Below are 25,201 nucleotides of genomic sequence, written 5' to 3' on the forward strand. Positions count from 1 at the left end.
TCAACTGCAGGGACATGGGATGCTTGATGTAGAATAAGCAGAAAGATCAACAATCACTATATACGGTAGCTTATTTTTAAAAAGTTGTACAAAGAAAATCAGTTATTCCAGGCACTGAAGAGATAGCATATCCTTCAAATGCCTAAAACTCTTCTTGGATGTCTTGATAAGAAATTCTACTGGTTACATCATAATGCAGGAGTTAGGTAAAGATTGTTGAGAATGAGATCACAATAGGGAACTAACAGATGGTATCTCAAAACTCTGCACATGATTGTTTTATCATTCCTACACTTTTCAGTCAACACTGTAAGCCAAAGACAAAGTGATATCTTTGAGTATGTGATATCCTGTAATCTTAGCAGTAATTATTTTATTTTCAGCAAAGTTTGCAACTGGTGCAAACTGCTTTAAAGAGGACATGCTAGACCTCTTCCTCATATTATAGTTAGTTTCCCAGTCCAGAGTACCTTGGAACACCATGTGAATTTGATCGCATATATCTTGGGATGTCAGCGTTTCTAATAGTGTGGAAACATTTCCAGCTATTTAGTAGAGATAGCTTAGTCAGAGCTCACAGAAGAGTTTAGAGAAAGGTGATTGGCAAGATATACCTTGAACCTTCAATTCCATAACAAGGGACCATCAGCACATCTTTAAAATACATAACTATTTAAGAACCAGATTTGAATTCAACAGGAAGCCTTGTTTGAAGATGCGCTCCTTTACATACTGAAAATACTGAATAATATAAGTAAAATCCCATGAAAAAGAATTAAAAAATCAAACATACTTGCCTTGGGGGCAGATCATGGAATTGGGGAGCTATCAATGAATGCTAGCAGACATTCATGACAACTATAAACTAAGGCTCTTGTGTTTGTGCTTTAACCAAGTGAAACAGTGCACTATAAAGCAAAACTTTTTCTGCCAAGGGAGTTCAATTGGGCTAACTTACAGAATGTGTCCAAAATCCAGGATCCATGAATCTTATGGAATTGAAATTTGACAAATTTTATAAAATATTTTCTTACATAAAAATGATAATCAAACATGCTACATCATACAAAATGTCATAAAACATTTCCTACAGTCATCTCCTAATATTTGACTGCACTACACAGTTCAACACAGACTACTCTGAAGACATATACATATCTGAATACCTCCCTGAATTTTTAAACACTTAAGTTCTACCATTGCTGAAGGCATTGAAGAGTATCTGAAACAATGACCAAAAAGGTTACAGTTTGTTTGGTTTGAAGTTAACCATTGTTAAGAACACAGGGCAAGAAGTAGGTGGAAAGAGATGATGGTCTTCCACAGAGCCATATAATGAACTGAATTTAGGAGGCAAAATTTCTAGGAATTTTTGAACCAGTTGTTTTTACCCTTAAAAAAACAAAAATAAAAAACCTTCTACTGCTGTTTCCCTAACTTTTCCATGCAGAAAAGCTTGTTCTCACCCCATTTACAAAGATTCAGCCTTTGCCTTATTGACAAAAGACTGGCTATTCTCCAAAGGTTGGAGAAAAATCAGATAAATACAGAATGGAGAAATAAGCAGGCATCAAAACATGTCATTTTTGAGTAGCTGTTGGAGACCATGTTCTGTTTTGACCGAGTTCCTATGTAACAGTAACATTAGCAGAGTTGGAAAGGATCTTAGACGTCATCTAGTCCATCCACCTGCTCTTGCAGATCTATACTATTTCTGATAAATGGATATCCAGTCTCTTCTTAAAAGCCTCCAGTGATGGGGCACTCACAACTTCCAAAGGCAATTTGTTCCACTGGTTAATTGTTCTCACTGTTAGGAATTTTCTCAATTCTAGGTTGCTTCTTTCCTTGGTTAGTTTCCATTTAGTTTCTTGTCCTGCTTACAGGTACTTTGATAAATAAGTTGGTCTCCTCTTCCTTATGTCAGCCCTTCAAGTATTGGAAGACTGCTATCATGGTCCTTCTTTTCATTAGACTAGGTATACCCAATTCCTGCAATTGTTTTTCATATTTTTTAGCTTCTAAGCTCCTAATTGTTTTTGTTGCTCTTCTGTAAATTGTTGCATTAAACCTTGCCTTGGGTTACAACTTTGGGAAAATGGAAAATGGTATTTAGAAGCCAAGCACTTTTCAGAACTATGAAGTCCTTGGTGTTCTCTGAGATTGTTTGCTTACAGATGTTTCATTATCTGACTAGGTAATATCATCAGTATATTCAACCCTGAGCTATAAATACTCTTTTCTATTGGAACTTTTCAGAACATTCGAACTACAATAGTCATGATTCCTAAATGGAGAATAGCCCATTCAAAGGTAAAGTTGTCTGAATGGATACCTTTTCTCATTACAAGGGTTTTGACATGCCAAACACATCCACTTTATTGAATACATCTCTAGTAAGCAAAACTTTATGATCAAAGCTTAAGCATATTCAGAAAACAGTATAAACTATGCTGGGAGGACACAAATAACAGCAATGATGGAGAAGGCATTTGGTAATTAATAGAAGAAACTAACAATAAAGGTGTTGATGGAAATATTAGAACATTTATAGAATTAGGGAAAGCTTGAGAACTAGTAACAATAACATTACTAATAATCAATTACTACATCAATGTCCTAGTTTTCCTTTCCAAGCTAATGTCAGAATACCTGGTCTCGTCCTCTTCTCTAATTATATCAATAATTATATAAAAATGTCACACATAGGTCTTTTCCCTGTTTGGACCCACTTACATGAATCCATGTGTGACATTTTTTTTGTCATGTTCCCTGTGATTTGGCTTTCACTGGTCCCCAGTCGGTGGTATCAACATAAATTGTTCTGATGCCAAAATGACTACATCCATGGTGATATCACACAAAATCCACCATTATGAATTGACCCTTCTCTGTGTAGTATTCAGAATTTTATTGAGCTTCTATAAGACTAACTGCATATTCTCTATAATACAGAGAAAAAACTATAGCAATGAACAACAAGCAGTTGCAGGATTTTCATCTAACACTTGAAGAGGGATAGAATAGAATAGAGCTGGAAGAGACCTTGGAGGCCTTCCAGTCCAGCCCCCCGTTCAAGCAGGAGAACCTATACCATCTCAGATAAATGACTGTCTAGCTTCTTTTTTAAAATCTCCAGTGATGGAGCACCCACGATTTCTGGGGGCAAGCTATTCCATTGGTTAATTGTCCTCACTATCAGGAAGTTTCTCCTTAATTCCAGGTTGCTTCTCTGTTTGATCAGTTTCCAATCATTTTTCTTGTCCTGCCCTCTGGTGCTTTGGTGAATAATGTGACTCCCTCTTCTTTGTGGCAGCCCTTCAAATGCACAATGTTTGTTTTCTGTTTTCACCAAATTCGTTTCTGAAAGTTTTCCACCACACACTGAAATGTAAGTATTCATAATACTCATTTGTGTGTTTATACCTTTCTCCCTTTTCCTTGATTAATGCACATAATAATCTGAAGTTATTTACTGTGCATACATTGTTAAAGTAAAGCATTCATTTAATTGCCAAAAGCTTTAATTGCTCTAAACTTCTAAAAAGAAAGCAAGGAAACTGCTGCTAATTGCAAACACAACTCAGGCAGGCGGATGGCAATCCATTTTGTGTTCCTTTCCAACTTTGCAGTGGCTTGGCTCACTGTGCCTATGGCCACACAACACTTTTAATTCTGATCCTGGCACAGATCCAGGAATGTCATTCTCCATCTGATTTAGATTTCTAGTCCTGTTCAGAATAGAGCAGCTGTCGACAACAGTCCTGGGACAGCGCATAGTAAATAACATGGATCTGCCAGATCTTTCAATGTCTTTTGTGATAACTTCTCCTCTAACCCAAATCAAGGCCAATGGGCAAACTTGTTGCTCCCTATCCCTTTTGACAAGAAGGCATTTAATGTTAAGCCTCATTCTCTGTCTTTTCTCCCCACTCCATAGCACTGCAAAACATTTTAAATTTTCTGAAATTTGATGAATACCGAGGCATGCTAAGCTGTCCAGACACTAAGCATGCTTGACATCTTTTAAAAAAACATCCTCTGAAAGATCACTAAGGAGCATCTGCAAGTTAGTTCAACTGAGCTGTGCAAATCCTTAGGTTCATATAAGCTTTCTAGTCACTAAAAAGTAATTAAGAATGACAGATTGTGCTAAAGTTGAATTGCCATGTTTACAACTCATGCAAGCGTTTATTGGATCACATATAAACAAAGGATCACTAAATCACAGAACTGGAAGGCACCATTCAAATATTTCTAGCTTAAGCATTTTCCATTTAATTAAACCAAATGTGCTTATATTAAGGTATACACCATCCCATTTGTGCAAAATCAGTCGTTTTATGCATGCCAGTGCTGAATACAATCAAGCTGGAAAGTCCAACTTTAACATATAATGCTGTAATTCTTCTAAAAAATTACTATACATAGCAAGCTGAACAGAAAAAAATCCTGCAAGCATTCTGTTTTCTAGGGAAAGGGATGAGTGTACATTTTTATTTTGTATAGATTTACTCAGAATAAATTAATCTGGATAATTGGTTCGTTTCATTCTAGATGTGGAAGACTAGAATTCCTACTCTAGATAAACATGCATAGGAACAGTTTAAAAGCGGGAAAAGTTGATTTTGGTGGGCACTATAACAACTTTTGGAACTTTTAAAATGCAGTAGGGACTATCTAACCTCTGCCAGATGTTCTGTAGTGAAATATAGACTCTGATGGTCAATTCACAATTGACGTTCTGACTTTCTGATCACTAGTTAGGAAAATAGCCAAAAGGCTGTTGTGTAACAGCAAAAGTATTTGTGTAATCTCTTGTCAACGATGTTTTCACACCTCAGTTCTGGAACATGCTGGATCTCTTCCAGTAGGCTAATAGCTTAGGCTGGCTCCCAGGATGCTATGTAACTGCTAGGACAACTCAGCAAGTTATCCAGGTCATGTTCCCTCTGCCCTGGAAAGGGACTCAAAGAGACAGAGAAGAAAAATGCTAAAGTTGTTATTTGTGAGCTTGTTGACGAGACTGAAAGCAATATCATAAAACATAATAGAAAAGGAAGATGGTATTGCCATTTAATTCAGTTTTTGTGTCCAAAATAAGCACCCTCCATCCAACCATATTGATCTACATCAGAGCACATTGCAAATAAGCATATTCCAGGTCATTGACAGGGCAAGAAGTTTGAAATCCAGCTTGGAAATTAGCTGGGATGTGGGATAGTTTTTACATGGTCAAAAGAAAATAACCTGGTATCTTATTTGTCTATTGTCAAAACAGCAAACAAATGGAAACTGACTCTCCCATCGAAAGGAGGAAATCATGAATTGCATAATTTGGGCAAGAAAAAGAACAAAATTAAAAACATTGATTTCAGTACAAATAGGATTCACTTTTGATGCACAACAGTCATGAAATCTTTCATAATGGCTTCTCAGCTTTTCTACAATATATTACTTAACTGAATATTTTTGTTTTTATGTAATTGTTTAATTGGCTTCAACCCAGATTTGCTGTGAACAAGCCAGAAAGTTTGCATATATATGTGCACACTAGAAATATATTTATTCTGAATTCTAATTCCACTCCTTACAACTAAATTGATACTTTTCCTCTGCCTACGTTTTTCCTATTTAACTATCATAATATTCTAAGCATTTCTCCATTAATGCTATCAATCCATTAATGGCAAAAGCCCCTCCCTCCAGTCCATCAGCCACTCTTTAGTAATATTTAGTGTAAAATAAACAGTTACATAATCCTTAACTAACTGTTCAACAGTTTGTTTAGTAACTGTTTGAAGTTACAACTGAAAAAAGTGACCTATGACAATTTTTCACTCTTATGACCATTATAGTATTCCCATATGATCAAAGTTGAGATGCTTGGCAACTGACTCATATTTATGATGGTTGCAGTGTCCCGGGATCATATGATCATCTTTTATGATCTTCTGACAAGCAAAGCTAATGGGAATCTAAATTTACTTAACAACGGTGTTACTAATTTAACAACTGCAGTGATTCACTTAATAACTGTTCAAGAAAGGTTTTAAAATTGGGCAAAACTCACTTAACTGTCTTGCTTAGCGACGGAAGTTTTGGGCTCAATTGTGGTTGTAAGCCGAGAACTATCTGTACTATAATACATCTATATCTGACTACCTCTTAAAAGTGTTAATTACCAATTAGACCTACAGGAAGCTGCACTGAACACAATCTTAACAAATTTAATGAAGAATGGAACAGATCAAACAATATATTTCAAGCAAATGTCTGAGTTCCATTGTTGTGATTCAGGGAACCAATGAGGCAGTTTGTATTTGCATGATTGGGCCTGGATAAGGTGTGTTTGCCAAAGGATTCCATTTCCTTTAAAACTGTATAAATAAAAATCCTAGGTATCGCTGGAAAATTTTGCTATATGTAACATCCAAGCATACAAACATATTTTATGTTCAAACAATGGTTCTGGTACTTTGAAATCGATGTATTGTCTAAAATCAATGCAGGTTCTTTTTGAGGTTAACATTTCTTAGCATTAAAAGTTTTACATTATTTCAGACTATGGCATTACAAATACTGATGCAACTGTTCATTCAATGTAATTAGGGACCAGGTAAAAACACTTCGTCCTGCGAGATTAACAACTGAAGCAAATGCACGGTGTCTTCATAATCCGTGCACACTGATGTGTTCTTAATATCCAAATTCTTATCACACTGTAGTACTTCCGCGCCCGCCCAAATCTACAGGTCGATCACGCAACCGCCTGACATCGAACTAGCATAGAAACCGCTTCCTGTTGAGCCTCCAGCGTATGTATTTCGCGGTCACGTGCCCCACGGCCAAGATGGCGAAAGGCTTGTAGTTAAACTACAACTCCCAAGATGTTCTGAGTAGCCAATGGCAGAAGAGCAAAGGGGTGAGATTGGCCGGCGTCGCGGGCTGTTAGTGTGAGCACGGTAAAGGTTGGGTGTCTCGCGCCCCTGGCCATTAGGAGGGTGGAGGGGGTACCCCTCCCCCCAAAGCCCCGCGGCCGTTCTCCCATCAACCCCTCATTGCAACGAGGCGCGTGAGAAGGAAAAAAAGGGACCAGGTGAGGAGAAAACTCAGCATTCGTGGGAAGGCAGGGGGGAAGGGAAAAAAGACGTCGCGAGACCGAACGGCAGCGAAGGGGGAGGGGCGGCGGAGCTCGATTCCTTAAAGGAGAGGCTCTTTCTTTAAAGGGACATGTCACAAAAGAAGATTTTCTTCCTCCGACAGAATATTCGCTTGCTCCCAAAGCGGCCGGGTGGAGAAATAGCGATGGCAATTTTAATTGCAAGATATTTCTTCATTTTACAACATTACCGGCAATAGGAAGGGCTGTAATTGAAGGACACGTGAATGTGGAATTCCTTCTCATCTAGCGCTTCACAAGAGATTCACCAACAAGTCCTCCCAAAACTAGGTTCAAAGTGAGCTCCGTGTCCTTTGAGCCACCATTCTCCAATTTGGTGCTCTTAAGATGGACTACAACACCCATCAGTGCCCAATCTGCCATGTGCCTGGTGGAGGATGCAAGCTGCAGTCCAACACCTCTAGAAGGCTCCAAATTGGAGATGCATACACTAAACTGCTAAAGCTGGATTTCAGTACATTTTACAACAGCACCTAATTCATGGCACCCCCAGAGCTTTGTGGACAATGCAAAAAACGGGGGGAGAAAAGAATGACTTGTCTTCTTCACAGTGTTATGAGGCTGGACATTGCTTAAAATAAAACGGGGGCCTATGCAAAATTTCATAAACGGTGGGAGAAATTAAACTCAGAGGAAAAATACATCCTCTGCTCACCCTCTAGCCCTTTTTCTGAGCTTCAATAATATGGAAATGGAACATTGGTTAAGGATTTTTCATCTTCAAGAATCCTACTTCATCTCTCTCTCTCTGTGTGTGTACGTGTGTATGAGAGAGAGATGGTTTATTGGTTTAATATTGGTTTATTTCAGGGGTCTTCAAATTCAGCCCTTTTATGACTCATGGACTTCAACTTCCAGAATTCCTCAGCCAGTTGAAGTCCATGAGTCATAAAAGGGCCGAGTTTGAAGTATCTATGGAGTATCTATGAAGCTGGTGAGTCACAATTCCTATATCTCACTTTTGGCCAAACTTTGAAAGGCAACAGGGCTGAAACACAGATCTGGAACCACAATTTCCCAATTCCTATGTTATGCAATCTGGTTTATTGCATAACATAGGAATTGGGAAATTGTGGTTCCAGATCTGTGTTTCAGCCCTCAGTTGCCTTTCAAAGTTTGGCCAAAAGTGAGATATAGGAATTGTGACTCACCAGCTTCATAGATACTCCTTTGATAGTATGGAGAAATTCTCAGCCATAATCTGAACTCTGGCTGCAAATGGTCTGGATTTGCCTCATTCCAACTCCTCTAATTTATCAGACTGCTCTGCTGTAGTAGCCAGCTCTTTGCTAGTTTTTAGTTGCCTACCAATTGCTACAAATGAACAAGAGTTCATGTCTGAGTTGTATATCCTTTCTTGTCAGTTTTCCTTTCCTTCCACCAGATCCCTTTCAGCTCTAGTATTCTATTGTCAATTAAAATATTGCACCCGTTATTTTTGAATATATTATTTTCTTTTTCTTGCTATAATAAACATAGTTGCTGTTGTTTCATCTGATATTCAAGTTTCAGAGATTATTTATGCAATCTACATGTGAAGTATCATTATTTCAACACATAAATAGGCTGTTAGAATAGTATGTTGTGATGTAATAAATTTAGAACTGTATTATAAGGATGAATAGAAAATACCTGCTCCCCAGGCTGTTGTTGCTGTAGCTGTATACATTGGTGCAGCTCTGAGGTTACAGCACTGGGGAAATAACTTCAGTGTTAATATGTGTCTCTGTTCCTTAACAACCAGGGCTGGTAATATATTTTATCTCCTTTTCTGGGCTCTGGGCTCTTGCCAGTAGCAGAGCACTTCCTTGGAAGATGATGGTAGAAAACATCAGTTCCCTAAACTTTTACATAGTACTGCTTATTTCGTTATGTAAGTTCTGGGGCAAAGTACATGGAATGGGGGAAGATCATGTAGGGAAGATTTTGTTTATATCTCAGATATATGATTTTTTTATAGATGCATGCAAAATATTGAATTGCAAGTCAATTAGTGACTAATGTTGCTGTGGATATGCATAAGAACTGTTGACATGTTAGTGACAAGCAGATAATACTTATTCTCTCCAGCAGGTAAAATCTGCAGCAATGGTGGGAGCTCAGCAGATAGAGATGCAGGCAGCAGAAGTGCCCGCAGTGGCCCCAGCAGGTGGAGGTCCTGGTGGTGGCAGTGGCGATCATCAATATGAATGCTTAGAATGTGGCAAGGTGTTCAAATGGTCATCACGACTCATCCATCACCAGAGGACTCACACAGGCGAGCGGCCTTACAAGTGCTCAGAATGTCCAAAAGCTTTCAAAGGGTCATCGGCCTTGCTGTATCACCAGCGTGGACATACGGGTGAGCGACCATATAAGTGTGGTGAATGTGGCAAGGCCTTTAAACGGTCATCCTTGCTTCAGATCCATCAGAGTGTACATACTGGCCTGCGTGCTTTTAAATGTGCTCATTGTGGCCAAGCCTTTAAATGGTCTTCCCATTACCAGTATCACCTGCGCCAACATACTGGAGAACGCCCCTATCCCTGTCCAGCATGTGATAAAGCCTTTAAGAACTCTTCTAGCTTGAGACGGCACCGCCACACACATACAGGTGAGCGTCCTTATGTCTGCCCTATCTGCAGCAAGGCTTTCACTCAGTCCACAAACCTACGACAGCATCAGCGAGTGCACACTGGTGAGAGACCCTATCAGTGCCAGGACTGCAGTAAAGCTTTCACACACTCATCTAACCTAGCACTGCATTGTCGATCAGCACACACTGCCCGTTCTGTTCACACCTGTGTTATTTGTGGTAAAGCTTTTGCATCTGACACCTATTTGCAGCAGCACTTGGAGACTCATGCTGACGTTGCACCTCCAGCACAGCTGTTCTTGGAGGAGCCAACCACTACGGTAGAGATGGTGTTTCGATGTAGTATCTGCCATCTTACTTTTCCCTTGCAAGAACAACTGTTAAGTCACCAGGAAACGCACTTGGCCCCAACAGAGCCACTGCCTCTGCCAGAAATGCCATCACCATCAGTGCAGGAGGAGACGGCACCTGCAGTATCTCCCACATCCTCAGTATCTTGCTCAGTGTGTGGTAAGACTTTCAAGAGTGCGGCAGGTTTAGCAAGACATCAGCAGAGCCAACATTCATCAGATCGCACATACACCTGTGTGGTGTGTGAGCGCTCCTTCCCTGCACTGGCCAGCTTATTGGGCCACCAGCGTTCACATCCCCCAGCTGAGCAGAGGCTGGAGGAAGCTGAAGTGACCTGTCCAGCACAGGCTGAGCCAGTGCCTACAGCCACCGCAACACCACCTCCACCATCTGAGCGACCATATGTGTGTGGAGAATGTGGGAAGTCATTCAAGGGCTCCTCGGGGCTGCGTTATCACCTCCGTGATCATACAGGTGAGCGCCCCTATGCTTGTAGTGAATGCGGGAAGGCCTTCAAGCGCTCATCATTGCTGCGTATTCACCAGCGGGTGCATACAGGGCTGCATGCCTTCACCTGCCCCACCTGTGGGATGGCATTCAAATGGGCCTCTCATTACCAATACCACTTACGCCAGCATACTGGAGAGCGTCCATATGCCTGCCAGGATTGTGGGAAAGCCTTTAAGAATACCTCATGCCTTCGTCGGCACCAGCAGCTGCATACAGGGGAACGTCCCTTCGCTTGCCAGACTTGTGGCAAGGCTTTCACCCAGACTTCTAACCTCCGGCAGCATCAGCGGGTGCACACTGGCGAGAGACCCTATTGCTGCCGGGACTGCGGCAAGGCATTCACTCACTCATCCAACTTGGCACTGCACCGACGTACCCACTCCCGGGAACGTCCTTTCCAGTGCCCAGTTTGTTGTAAGGCTTTTGTCATGGCATCTTACCTACAGCGTCATTTGCGTACCCATAACAGCACTGAGGCAGCTAATCACACAACTACTGCCTCATCTTCTGCCACCCAGGAGGTACAAATCGTGCCCAACATGCAGGCAACTCTGAATGTGGAGCTAAGTGGTAGCTCATCCCCAGCTGTTTCTTCTAACAGTCAAACTTTCTTGCTAGTGCAGACGGCTCAGGGCTTGCAGCTCATTCCCAGTGTGCAGCAGCAGCAGCCACCTCTCCAAAGTTCACCCCCCAAACTCATCCTTTTGCCCAGTCCACAGATGGTAACAACTACACCTGCCGCTTCAACAACTTTTACCTTGGTGCCAAGTACTTCCACTACTCCAAACAAACCTGTCCTACTCCGTCAAAGTAAGGGAAAGAAGCCTGTGTCAGTACATCCCCCACCACCAGTATCTAGCAACCAGAATATTATTTTAATGCCTAGTACCACTGGAGCCAATATGCAGCCTATCCCTAATGTACAAATACAGAGGCCACCAGGATTGCAGACCAATGGACAGAATGTTATGGTGCTCCAGAGTTTGCCAGAACAGCAAGTGGGCACAGTGCAGATACAATATATACCACCCAATCCATCAACAAGTACTATCCAGATTCAAACTCTGCCTCAGCAACTCCAAAACTTTTCCACTGCCCAGCAAAGTGGCACCCTACAAATTCAGACCTTGCCTACTGCTCAGCAAACCGGCACAATTCAGATCCAGGCTGTTCCTAACTCTATACAGACTGGTCTTGTACAGATTCAAAGTCTGCCTCTACCCCAGAACACTGTTCAGATCCAGAGTTTGTCTGCTGCCCAATCAGCAAACACTGTGCAGATCCAGGGTCTGTCCAGTTATCCACCAGCTGGCACAGTGCAGTTCCAAACACTTCAACCGTCACAAAAGATGAATACTGTGCAATTTCAAGCCGTAACATCCTCCCAGCAGGTAGGGACCTTGCAGCTCCAAAACCTCCAGTCTTCCCAACAAGTAAGCTCTCTTCAGATCCAGACCTTGACATCTTGTCAGCAGACCAACTCTCTTCAGATTCAAAATTTGCCTCAGTCAAATCAGTCGGTGAACAGTGTTGAAATCCAAGGTCTTGCTCCTTCCCAACAGTTGGATAGTGCAAATCAAATCCAGGGGCTTATGTCTTCCCAAGAAGGGCAGCAGCTTCAGCCTTCAGAAGAGATGGCCAGTGTCCAACTTCAGACTCTGGGCTCAGCTCAGGAAATGAATGAGATTGGAAATGCTCTGTCTAGCTCACATGAACTCTCTGAAGTGGACCTCCATCAGGGATCCAACATAGAAGAAGAAAGCCAGAACCTGATTGTTGTACAGAATTCTCCAGGAGAGGAACTGCTAGGGCCTGGAGGTGAGGTTGAGAACCTTGAGGGTGTACAAGACATGCATTTTGAGACTCTGCAGACTGAAGAAGGGGTTCAAAATGTATTAGTGTTGAGAAGGGCAGGTGGAGAACAAACCCGTTTGTGTGTTCAGGAAGTAGAGAACATCCAGACTGTGCAGGAACTGTCTGGCCTCCAGTTACATAATACTGATGGTAGCTCAGGGACTGGGCAGAATCTATTGATTATCCGCAGTGCACAGGGAGAACAGACTCTCCAAGTACTGGAGAGTGTACCGACTCTGCAGGTTAATAGCCCAGATAACAGTCAAGCTGCTGTTCAAAGCAACAGCACTCCTCAAATGGTGCAGGTTTTACAAAGTCCAGTTGCATCCCAAGGACTGTCTTCCATTCAGATTGTGCAAACAGTACCAAACATGCAACTTGTTCACACCTTCTAAAAAACAACTGTCTCACATGCCTGAATTGGAGTATTTCTACAAAGAATAAGAATGGGGTTAGATTGGGTGATTTGACCTGGACAACTTCAGAACATACTGTACTTGGGGTGGTCAACTCTCCAAGTTAGTTCTGCTTGGGTTCTTCAGGACAAACTTCCTCAACAAATAGCTGGGTTCAACCCCTTGCCTGCTGGTCCAAAGCATGTCCTTTGCTATTCTTCCTGATCCCGTGTGGTCTGCCACTGCTGCTTCTATCCCTGCAGCCACAATAATCTCTATGCTATGCATCTCAGCAGCCATATACACTGCACACAAGAGAGAGCACCAGCCCAATCTTTTATTTTTACCCAAATCCATCTCTATATTTAAAACATTTTGTTCTGGCAAAAAGAAATGGATGTGCAGCCTAATCGTAAGAATATTGTTATGGTAGCCAGGACTTCTACCCATTCTATTAGATAGGAATGTGATTAATGGGCAGCTGATCTCTCCATTTCCCTTCTGTGGACCATACTGCTGTGAAATTGCATAATCTTTTTGTAAAATAAGAAATCGGGGACATTCAGGCTTGAGACTGCTTGATACTATAGGAGACAATTTTATGAGCTATTGTAGACTGCATTATACAGCTACAGTGGCTTATATGCCTAATTCCTTCTGTTCCTGTTATAGCCCTTTTATCATGTGCAGAAGTACATTTCTTCCTGAGTGGACCTTAGTTCCTGGTGCTAACAAACACAAGAGAATCAAAGATCTTTGTGAGCTGGAATGAAAATAAAAGACTGCTTTGATGCACCTTTGATCTTTTTCAGTTGTATGTTTCAGTTTACCATCATATACAGGCTGGATCACATTTTTATGCAATGTTAAATATTTCTCATAACTCAGTCAAAGTTCTGCAGTACTTTTTTGGTCATTTTTAAAATATTTTATCTTATTGAGTTGGAATAAGAAAATATAAAGTAGGTTCTTCTGGGTTTCTGCCATTTATTCAACTTGAGAAGAAGTTTCTGCACTCAACTACTGACTTAAGGCCCTTTTTAAAGGTGAAAAGCTTTAAAGGGACAAGAATAAAAGATTCAACTTAGGTGGTACTGTTACTCTTGGTTTTCCCAGTTCCATGCTGTTTATTCAGATATAGTACATACTGGATATAGCATAGATAGGCCACAAAAATGAGGTCTCAGTAACAATCTTGAACAATTCAACAGGTTCTCAAGCCTCTTGATATTCTAGAAGAAAGTTGTGGAATGTCCATATCTGGGCAGACAGAACTAAGTTTGCAAAGCATGCCATACTAAAATGTGTATTGCTAGTTTGTGGTTCAAAATACTGACAAGCCATTGATTTAATGCTAGCTGAGTTAACCAAGGAATATTGGGAGATATGCAGCCAGCATTGGGCTAGATGAATAAGTAATATGTCTTGGTAACTGGGCTTATAAATCAAATTCATAATATGATTTGTTTACACCTTAGATGTGAAAACCTAGTCAAATATCCAGTTCAAATTCTGCTCTTCTAACTAAATACTGAAAACAAGTAACAGTAGATACATACATTAAAATTGGTACTAAAATTAACTAAAAATGAAAAACTTAGAAAAAAATATCATTTTTTTTAGTTTTTTTTAAATCTAGAGAGAAAGTTTTTGAGGTAGTGCATTACAGCAGTGCAGAAGATGGCTGGCTCCTTTACCAGAAAAGCAAGATTTTAACAATTAACAAGGCATCTTCAGAAGGATCTCTTCTGTAGAACTTATGTAATAGCTCCATAAAGGAAGCAGGCAAACCCAGAAGCAAACATGCCCTTAGACCAGTGGTTCCCAACCTTTTCTATACCCCGCACTCCTAGAACGCTTCTGATATATTCTTGCATCCCTTACAAAAGTTCAAAATAATGGCAACGAATTAGGCATATACACTATAATTTTTAAAACTCAAGTTTTTGCACCCCCTGGAATATTGTCTCACACCCCCAGTTGGGAACCCCTGACTTAGACTTTAAGGATTTTTAAGGTTTATGCTCACACTTTAAATGAGGGATTTTATCACAAGTGTCATACAGTATTGATCAGTCTATAATTTTAATGGTAGAGAGACAAACAGTGAGAGACAAAATAACAAAATCCAGAAAAACACATTTCAAACAGGTTATAAATTGATTTGCATTTTAATAAATGAAATATTATTATTATTATTATTATTATTATTATTATTATTTTAATTTGTATACCGCCCTTCTCCCATAGGACTCAGGGCGGTTCACAGCATATTAAAAACAAATAGTAAACACAAAATACAAAAAATTACAAAATACAAAAATACAGAAAATAAACCCCGATAAAAGCCAAATTAAAACCAAATATTACAAGCTGTGTTTCGAATTAAATACTTTTAAAATTATCCCTGCCTAAAATCCTCCCTAGGTCAGGCCCGCTTGCTGAAAAAGGTATTTGACCCCTTCACAAAACATGACTTAGTACTTGATAGCAAAACCCTTGTTGACAATCACAGATAGCAAAACCCTTGTTGACAATCACAGAGGTCAGACATTTCTTGCAGTTGGCCACCAGGTTTGCACACGTCTCAGGAGGGATTTTGTCCTCCTCCTCTTTGCAGATTCTTTCCAAGTCATTAAGGTTTCAAGGCTGATGTTTGGCAGCTCGAATCTTCAGTTCCCTCCACAGATTTTCTATGGGATTAAGGTCTGGAGACTGGCTAGACCACTCCAGGACCTTAATGTGCTTCTTGAGCCACTCCTTTGTTGCCTTGGCTGTGTGTTTGGGTCATTGCCATGCTGGAATACCCATCCACGACCCATTTTCAATGCCCTGGCTGAGGGAAGGAGATTCTCACCCAAGATTTGATGGTACATGGCCCCATCCATCGTCCTTTTGATGCAGTGAGGTTATCCTGTCCCCTTAACAGAAAAACACCCCCAAAACATAATTTTCCACCTCCATGTTTGATGGTGGGGATAGTGTTCTTGGAAAAATAGGCAGCATTCCTTCTCCTCCAAACATGTGGTGAGTTACGTTGATGCCAAAGAGCTCGATTTTGGTCTGATCTGACCACAACACTTTCACCCAGTTCTCCTCTGAATCATTCAAATGTTCATTGGCAAACTTCAGACGGGCCTGTACATGTGCTTTCTTGAGCAGGGGAACCTTGCAGGAGCTGCAGGATTTCAGTCCTTCATGGTGTAGTGTGTTACTAATTGTTTTATTGGTGACTATGGTCCCAGCTGCCTTGATATCATTGACAAGATCCTCCCGTGTAGTTCTGGGCTGATTCCTCACTGTTCTCATGATCACTGAAACTTCATGAGGAGAGATCTCACATGGAGTGTGATGTGGATGCTATTGTACATCTTGGCACTAACAATCTGTTCTAAAAAGATGTACTCCCTGTGCAGAATGATTTCCAGAGCTTGGGGCAGGAACTTAGCGGGATAGGCTTTAGGCTTGCTTTTTCAGAGGTTTTACCAATGTATAAGGAGCAAAATAGAAAAGGCCAGCATATAGCAGAATTCAATATGTGGCTAATGGAGTGGTGTAAAGGGGAAGGCTTTGGTTATATTAGTCACGATGTCTGCAGCTGGTCCAATGAAAAAATGTACAAAAGAAACGGTTTGCATCCATCAAAGAAAGGGACTGAACTTGGCAATAAATTCACAGATTTTCTGGAGAAATATTTAACTCACTGTTCCCGTTTAGTTTAATTGATACAGAACATCCCTGTCCCCGGCAATCTAAAAATTATAGGGTTATCAGTGAATGTAACACAGATGTGCGTGTGGACAAGAATATCAATCTTGCTGTCAAGCAAAATCAAGCTTTTAATAGCGGGTGCCACACGAAGTGCACTAATCAAATAGGTGATAAGAAAATAGGGGAACTCAGATACCACATAGGTTATGTAGAAAGTAAACAGTCAGTCATAAAGGACTCAAATGTTTATAAACCAATGCACAGAGCATGAGCAACAAAGAGTGAATTAGAAATTCAGGTAAATGAGGGCAGATATGATATTGGTGCCATTACGGAAACTTGGTGGGATGAAACCCACAAATGGAACACACAACTAGAGGGATTTAAATTATTTAAAAGAAACAGACCAAATAAAAGAGAAGGTTGAGTTGCTCTCTATATAAGAAATAACTACATCTCTACAGAAATAGAGCACGACAATGATGAAAACTGTCTTGAATGCATTTGGGTCAATATAAAAGGGGGGGAAATGACATTGCCGTAGGTGTATACATAGGCCACCCAACCAAACAGAGGTAATAGATGAACTTTTTGCTAGTCAATTAACTACGGTATGTAGGAAGCACATCACAATAGTAATGGGGGACTTTAGTTACCCTGACATCAACTGGGAGACAAACTCTGCACCAAGTGGAAGATCAAACAGATTCCTGACAAATCTAGCAGACAACTTTGTCTCCCAAAAAGTAGAGAAGGGAACCAGGGGATCAACCATATTGGATTTAATTCTCACTAACAGAGATGAAATGATAGTTATTGAAACCACAGGAGCCTTGGGGGTTGTGATCACGCAATATTAGAATTCAACATTATGCAAGCACAAGCTAATAGAACACAGAGTTTTGGACTTTAAGAGAGCTAATTTCAACAAATTTAGAGAGAGATTGGGAAGGATTCCATGGATGAGAATCCTCAAGGGGAAAACAACTCAAGAAGCTTGGGAAATTTTGAAAAGTGAGATTATAAAAGGCCAGTCTAGCACAATACCAACGAAGAAGAAAAATAGGTCTCAAAAGAAACCAGCTTGGCTGCATAAAGAACTCACTGATAAATTGAAAGAGAAAAAATACAAGTATAAAAAGTGGAAAGAGGGGCATATAACTAAGGCAGAATATCAGCAAATAGCCCGAGCCTGCAAAGGTGAAGTGAGGAAAGCTAAGGCTCAAAATGAATTAAGGCTTGCAACAAAAGTCAAAAATAACAAAAAAAGCTTCTTTCAACATGTAAAAAAACAGAAAAAAGTTAAGGAAATGATTGGTCCATTAGTGGGAGAAAGTGGCAAAAAGGTGACAAGCAATAGGGAGAAAGCAGAAATACTCAACTCGTTTTTTGCATCCGTATTTACACAAAGGGAAAAAAAGTCCAACCTATCAAAAACAGTACCGTAAAAAACAGATTAGAAACACAAATTAAGATAGGCAAGAAAATGGTAAGTGAGCACCTGTCCACCTTAGACGAGTTCAAATCACCAGGACCAGATGGATTACACCCCAGGGTTCTCAAGGAACTGGCAGATGTGATCTCGGAACCATTGAACTATATTTTTCAAAGATCCTGGAGCACTGGGGAACTACCAGAGGACTGAAAAAGAGCTGATGTAGTTCCCATCTTCAAAAAAGGGGAAAAAATGGATCCAGGAAATTACAGACCTATCAGCCTGGCCTCAATACCTGGGAAGATCTTGGAAAAGATAATCTAGCAATGAATCAGTGAACACCTAAAGGCAAACAAAGTAATTACCAAAAGCCAATATGGGTTTGTCAAAAACGGATCATGCCAGACAAATCTTATTGCATTGTTTGACCAGGTGACAAAATTAGTGGACCAGAGGAATGCTATGGATATAATTTATTTGGACTTCAGTAAGGCATTTGATAAAGTAGACCACAACCTACTACTCGATAAGATAGAAAAATGTGGGTTAGACAGAATCATCACCAGATGGATTTGTACCTGGCTGACCAGCTTTTGAGGACCATGTGGTCCTCAATGGAACTGCATCTACATGGAAGGAAGTGTGTATTGGGTGCCCCAGGGCTCTGTTCTGGGCCCAGTGCTCTTCAACACCTTCATCAATGATTTGGATGAGGGGATAGATGGGGAACTCATCAAATTTGCAAACGACACCAAGTTGGCAGGAATAGCCAACACTCTAGAAGATAGGCTTAAGATACAGAAGGATCTGGACAGACTTGAACAGTGGGCGCTATCTAATAAAATGAAATTCAAGGGTGAAAAAAGTAAGGTTCCACATTTAGGCAAGAAAAACCAAATGCACAGGTATACGTAGTATAGGGGGTACCTTGCTCAATAGTAGTAACTTTGAGAGGGATCTCGGATTCCTAGTGGACAATCATTTAAATATGAGCCAGCAATGTGCTGCAGCTGCCAAAAAAGCCAACACAGTGTTGGGCTGCATTAACAGAGGGATAGAATCAAGATCACGTGAAGCGTTAATACCACTTTATAATGCTTTGGTAAGGCCACACTCGGAATACTGCATCCAATTTTGGTCACCACGATGTAAAAAAGATGTTGAGACTCTAGAAAGAGTACAGAGAAGAGCAACAAAGATGATTAGGGGACTGGAGGCTAAAATATATAAGGAACGGTTGCTGAAATTGGGTATGTCTAGTTTAATGAAGAGAAGGACGAGGGGTGACATAATAGCAGTGTTCCAATATCTCAGGGACTGCCACAAAGAGGGAGTCAAGCTATTCTCCAAAGCACCTGAAGACAGGACAAGTAATGGATGGAAAGTAACCAAAGGGAGAAGCAACCTAGAACTAAGGAGAACAATTAATCAGTGGAACAAGCTGCCTCCAGAAGTTGTGAATGCTCCAACACAGGAAGTTTTTAAGAAGAGACTGAACAGCCATTTGTCTGAAATGGTATAGAGCAGACATGTCAAACTCATGATGTCACGTGATGTCATACAATGTATTGGGACGGTTTTGCCATTGCCAGCAATGGGGTGGGTGCAGCTTCCGCCTGACGCATCCGGCCCATGGGCCGGCAGTTTGACACCCCTGGTATAGAGTTTCCTGTCTGAGCAGGGGGTTGGATTAGATCAGGGCTTTTCAACCAGTGGTACGGGTACCACCTGTGATACATTGACACCTGGCAGGTGGTACGTGACCATCCAAAGAAAAGTGGTAGCGGGGGAGGGGAATGAGCTGAACAGGTGGCAGCACCGCACAAGCCTGAGCGAGAGATGGCTGGAGCTGCAGGGCTGTCAGGGCCCAGTGGAAGTGCCAGGATCAGTGCCGCTTTCCAGCTGATCGGCGCTTCTTTGGGGCTGTCAGGGCTCAGTGGAAACGCCAGGATCAGCGCCAGGCTCCAGCTGGAGCTCGGTGCTGATCCTGGCACTTCTGCTGAGCCCAGGAGAAGCACCGATCAGCTGGAATGTTGCAGCATCTCCAGGGTCTTGTGATTTACATTCAGATGCTTGGCAACTGATTCATATTTATGGCAGTCACAGTGTCCCAATGTCATGTGAAGTGACCAAAACCTGCTGCAACCACCCAGCAGATGGGGGGGGGGAATAAAAACACTCCCACCCCACCCCCGCTGCCAATCCTCAACAGAAATGCTCACAACAATGAAAACCTCGGACAGGAGGAAGAGCGCCACCGGGCGGGCAGGCAGGTGTCTTGCTTGGCTGTGGCTTGGGGGGCACTTTTTTCAGTGCCATTGTAACTTCAAACAGTCACTAAACGAACTGTTGTAAGTTGAGGACTACCTGTACTTTATCACTTTATTCCTTTTTTTTTTTGGTCATCAAGTTTTTGACACCTTGCTAGGCGACTGGTGGTACTTGGATATTGCCATATCCTAAAAGTGGTACAATGGGTGTAAAGATTGAAAAGCCCTGGATTAGATGACCTTCCAAGGTCCCTTCCAACTTTATTATTATTATGTGTTAAACAGAAGACAACTGGAAAATGTACTGTTCTAAGAACAATAGCCCAGACCTTTAACGATGTATAGAACCAGCCCTCTGTCCTCCTGTACTTAATCTCAAAATCAATGTAAGAGAAAATTTCTGCCTAATGAGGTTTGGGGCATTAAGCATGCATTTAAATGTCCCGGCAGTATAGATTAATGTAATAAAAGAGTTTCAAATGTACATGTAATGTTTAGTAATTTAGTAACTTATTTATCAGAGAACTTATTTATCACAGCTTTGCTACCATAGTTGCTACTTATGTTACCATTGTGACCCAATGAATAGCTGTACATAAATTTAACACATCATGTATTCATGTATTCAGTATTTCTTCTCACCATAGGAGGGTGCATTCAGACCACCTATGTACCACATACAATGGATACTGAAAATAAATTACTCAACATTTTCAACAAGTAATATGCATATTGTATAATGAAGCACAAATTAATTAATTATACACTGGTTTGGTACTGGAACCTGTCTTTTATTTTCAGCAACAGCTTTTAAACCACAAAATATTTTCAGAACAGCACTGATTTTCTTTTTCAGGACTCCATTTAACATTAACCAGCTGGATGCAAAGAAGCTTACTGCCTTCACCATTACTCCAAATTGGTATACATTTTGTTTGTATTTATTTTATCCTATGTTCCAAGAATTTAAGGTGGCTTAGATGAGTAAGCCCTTCATTTTATCCCACAGCTGAATCTTGAGGTTGATTGAACTCAAAATTACTGGCTCAGCCACATAGTGAATTTCTGTGGCTTCCGAAGGTTTCAAAACTGGGGCTCTATAAACCTATTGTATAAATCAATATTTAAATATGCAGCCAACTATATTCCGAGACAGGGGGAAGGTAAAATTTTAATATGTATAAAATCCATTTTTAAGTCAAACTAAACTATTGGTGATACATATAACTGAATCTAGGTACTCTGCTTGCCATGATATGGAAATGGGTTGCCACTGCAATTCCTCAGGATATATGCAGATTAGAACACACACACATAGATCAAGGCTGGCTTGCTAGTTTATGAATGTAATTTGCATGCTTAGGCAAAAAAATCCTATATAATCTTAATCCCAAAGCCTTTTGCCCCCACCATGTGCGAAAAACGTAGGCTCCTCGGGATTAAGGATAACGTTTTTTAATACTGCCATAACATACAGTTAGGCAAAGGGTTAATGTATACTTTTCTATGTATAGATTTACCTGTTGAATTTGTCTGCCAGTATTTGTGCAGTTTTATCTGTTGAATTCCTGCCTGCCAGGATTTATGCATCCGATAGTTCTTTGTTATACAATAAAGAAAAAGGAGGTTAGTCATCCCCTTTTTCCTAGGTTTCCCTTTTCTCCTGAAAAAGATCAAGGAAGGAAAGGGCTCGGACATCTTTACAACTCCGGTTTGACGGTCTTGGCATACTCGAGAGGCCACATTGATCCCGCCTAGTAACAGTAACTAAGTGCTGCGTAGGAAGGGATAGGGGTCGCAGAAGAAAGAACATAGCGCATGCGCATATTCAGTGAAGCCCCGAGTCTGGAAAGAGAACGATTGAATTAGCGGGCCTTTGGGTCAGGATTGTTTCCTACTCACCCCCCCGTCCTTCTGGAAGGAGGAGTGGAGAATGTAACTATTACTGGGATATCCCATGCGCCTCTCTGCAGGGGGAGAAGTCAGCGGTAACCTGCAAACAGGGTGAGTCCATTGGGAACGGAGGGGAGATCGTGAAAGGTTCAACAATAGTGACTATGATAAAAGAAAAGGTGCTTTTATTTTTGCGGAGGGGGCGTGGCTGCTTTGGCCCTCTTATGAAAGGGAAGGGCTAGCTAGCCAAAATACAGGTGTTGCGATTTTCTTGTTGTAATTTTATGAGGAAAATTTTATTGCTCGTTTGCATCTAATAAAGCTACTTGTGAATTCACTCTAAGGAAAAATCATATTTGAAGTAGATATAAAGCACTAAAACCCATCATTTTCTCAATAATCCCTTTCAGAATAATCCTTTGAAGAAAGGGACCCTGTATAACAAAAGAGAAAAAGGAAGCCAGAAAAAGAGCAGATGGCCCAGAGCTAACCAGTGTTTCTTTAGGGATTCGTGCATCATACTAAACCATGATGTGTTTTAGCTTAAAGTGCAGTTGGGCATCCATCTAGTGTGCTGTAATCAACAATCTGTGGTTTAGCCCTGTGTGATATCAGTCTCTACCTGTGATTTTATAATAAAATAGTTTGCAATAATTTTTCTTTTTTCCTGTTAGATATCACCTGTTTCGGGGTGATACTTATCACAATTTTGCTCATAATTTAAAGAAGGCTCTGCACTGTAGTTTAAACATATGTGAAGAATATGGGGAGGAGAATGTAAAGTAGGAATGGTTACAAAGATGTGAAGAGACATTCCCTGCTTATGTATATTTACCAAACTCTATTTATTTTATATGGTGGAGGTGATGGGATGGTGGCTGAGTACCTTTTATGGAAGAGTCAGAGTTTGCCTTCTCTTGGAATTTTGTGGAGCATTTATTTTCCCACTTAAGCAAAAGTTCTCTCTCACTGTAGTCTGAAATTATTTTTCAGTCAACATTTGAACTTTTCTTCCTTTTAGGTATCAGTTGCTAACAATATGCCTACCTTGGACCCGGAACAGCTGTTAATCAGGGAAATGAGAGAGGATGAAGCCCCCATTGTTTTGGAACTTTTGAAGGTGAGATGGAGGAGAAACAGGGATCCAGCTATATCAGTACTCCTGCTTTTCTGTTGAGAAGTTTCTGTGTGCTGATCCATATGAAACATTTTTTCAAAAGATATCTTCAACAAATTGATAATACTTGTGTTTGTGCCCTGAAAGTTTCATGGATTCAGCTGTTATCAAAGACATATGAGAAGTCTAATTGTATTTTTGGGTCTAGTCTTGGAGAGTCCCAAATCTGTCCAGAATATTTTCTGGAATTTTTCAGTTACAAAGTTTAACAGCATAAAAGTTTTCCTAAAAGATATGCCTGTTGCTTTTGACTTGTTCTTGTAACATGGAAGTAATAAGTGTGATTTTAATTAGTGGAGTATGATTTGTGACAATATGATCAAGTCGCTTTGAATGCTAAGTTAGAACCAAGAATATCATCACTCCATGGTAAAGCTCACTGGCTGATTTTGAATAGGGCCAGGTAAGAGTACAATGGCCTTCTGAGATGTGTTAGAGACAGTTATGTATGCCTGATAACTTCTCTGGCATTTGGGTTCCTCTAAACTCTGAGGACTTTTTAATGTTCTTCTATTTCTCTCCTATCAGGATGGATTCAAAGATACAGAAAACCGCTTGATACTTTATGTGCTGACACGGCCACTAGCCTTGTTACTGATGGCAGTTGTGAGCAGTGGACTACGCTTCTTCCTGAACTCCTTTGTGGTGGCCCTTGTGCTGCCAGTACTCCTCACTGTAGTGGCTCTGAAACTTCTGCTGTGGCGCTCACCAGACCTTAAACATTTGCATGCCTATTACAGTGCAAGCCATCGTGGGCTGTGGGTGGCTGTTTATGATGATGATGATGTGTGTGGTTGTGTGGCTTTGGAGCCTCTTGATAGAGAGCCACACACTGCTGAGCTCAAGCGCTTGGCTGTCAGCCGATGGTACCGGCGCTCTGGGGTGGGTCGGTGCCTCCTTCATTTTCTAGAGGCACAAGCTCGTGCACAGGGCTTCAGATTCCTGGTGGCCCAGGTCTCCGTGGTGGCTAAGGCTGCTATTGGTCTCTTTGAGAATACTGGCTATAGTGTGAGTGGTGGGCGCCCGTGGTTGGGTTACACTGTTCAACAAGAGTTTAACAAAGAGCTTTAGAACTGTATCTACTAGTCTTGCACCAAGCTGTTAGGCAAAGGAGCATGTTTTTGAATAATGTTCTTGAACAAAGAAAACACAGAGTTTCAGAAACAGACTGTAGTTAATGAGGCATCTCTAGGTCCTAAGCAGTAGTTACTATTAACATAGTTTCTGCTTAGAAAACAAAGTATGACTGCAAAGCAAATCAGGATAAAGGATTGTTTGTGTCTTCTTCACAGTCTGGTATAGCAATCAAACTGTTATTTGGGATTTCTGTTCCACATTATTCACTGAGGCTCATTTCCTGTGTCCTTTTTTGGGGTCAGAGTAACTTCACATTTTATACAAAAGGAACAGCAAATTCAATTGACTGAGAAAATTTGTGTGTGTGTGTGTGTATACACACACACGTACACACACAAACATACACACAAACCCAGAGGATATACCAAAAGTCAGGCCTTGTAGACTATTACATAAATTACATTAATTTTTCAACTTGGTTGCCCTTTTTTCTAAACTCTTTCTTACTTGTTTGATGCATGACTTTTGAACACTCCTAAATACAGTAACATTTTCCTGGCCCAGGGTGGGGGTGGGGACTGAAACATACATAGAGATTGACTTATAGGGCCTGATACTTGGAATAACCTTTATATATATATATGTACTTTTCCATGCATGCACTTCATATAACAGAAGGTAATTTGAAAATTATTATTGTTCAAATAGCCATTCAGAATGTACAGATGAGGAATTTACTGCCAAATTCATATTTCACCCACAAACCAGTC

General features: G+C 40.8%; 2 protein-coding genes across 2 annotated transcripts in view; both read left to right on the forward strand.

Moving 5' to 3' along the window:
- Nucleotides 1-25,201, forward strand: part of LOC107285328 (deleted in malignant brain tumors 1 protein) — a 138,884-nt gene that overhangs the window by 95,395 nt on the left and 18,288 nt on the right. The window lies entirely within an intron of this gene.
- NAT14 (N-acetyltransferase 14 (putative)) lies at nt 22,266-24,819 on the forward strand. Its single transcript, XM_015813509.1, has 3 exons — nt 22,266-22,288; nt 23,199-23,297; nt 23,883-24,819. Exons 2-3 carry the CDS (start codon nt 23,217-23,219, stop codon nt 24,423-24,425), a joined length of 624 nt encoding a protein of 207 aa, XP_015668995.1. The 5' UTR covers nt 22,266-22,288; nt 23,199-23,216; the 3' UTR covers nt 24,426-24,819.

Source organism: Protobothrops mucrosquamatus, unplaced genomic scaffold (genome assembly GCF_001527695.2).
Source record: "Protobothrops mucrosquamatus isolate PMUCROS unplaced genomic scaffold, P.Mucros_1.0 scaffold160, whole genome shotgun sequence".
NCBI lineage: Eukaryota > Metazoa > Chordata > Lepidosauria > Squamata > Viperidae > Protobothrops > Protobothrops mucrosquamatus.

What these genes read in the sequence shown, in the direction of transcription:
- NAT14 (XM_015813509.1), top strand. Translation starts at nt 23,217, where the DNA reads ATGCCTACCTTGGACCCGGAACAGCTGTTAATCAGGGAAATGAGAGAG. An exon ending in TTGTTTTGGAACTTTTGAAG is followed by an intron (nt 23,298 to 23,882) that starts GTGAGATGGAGG and finishes CTCTCCTATCAG; the next exon opens with GATGGATTCAAAGATACAGA.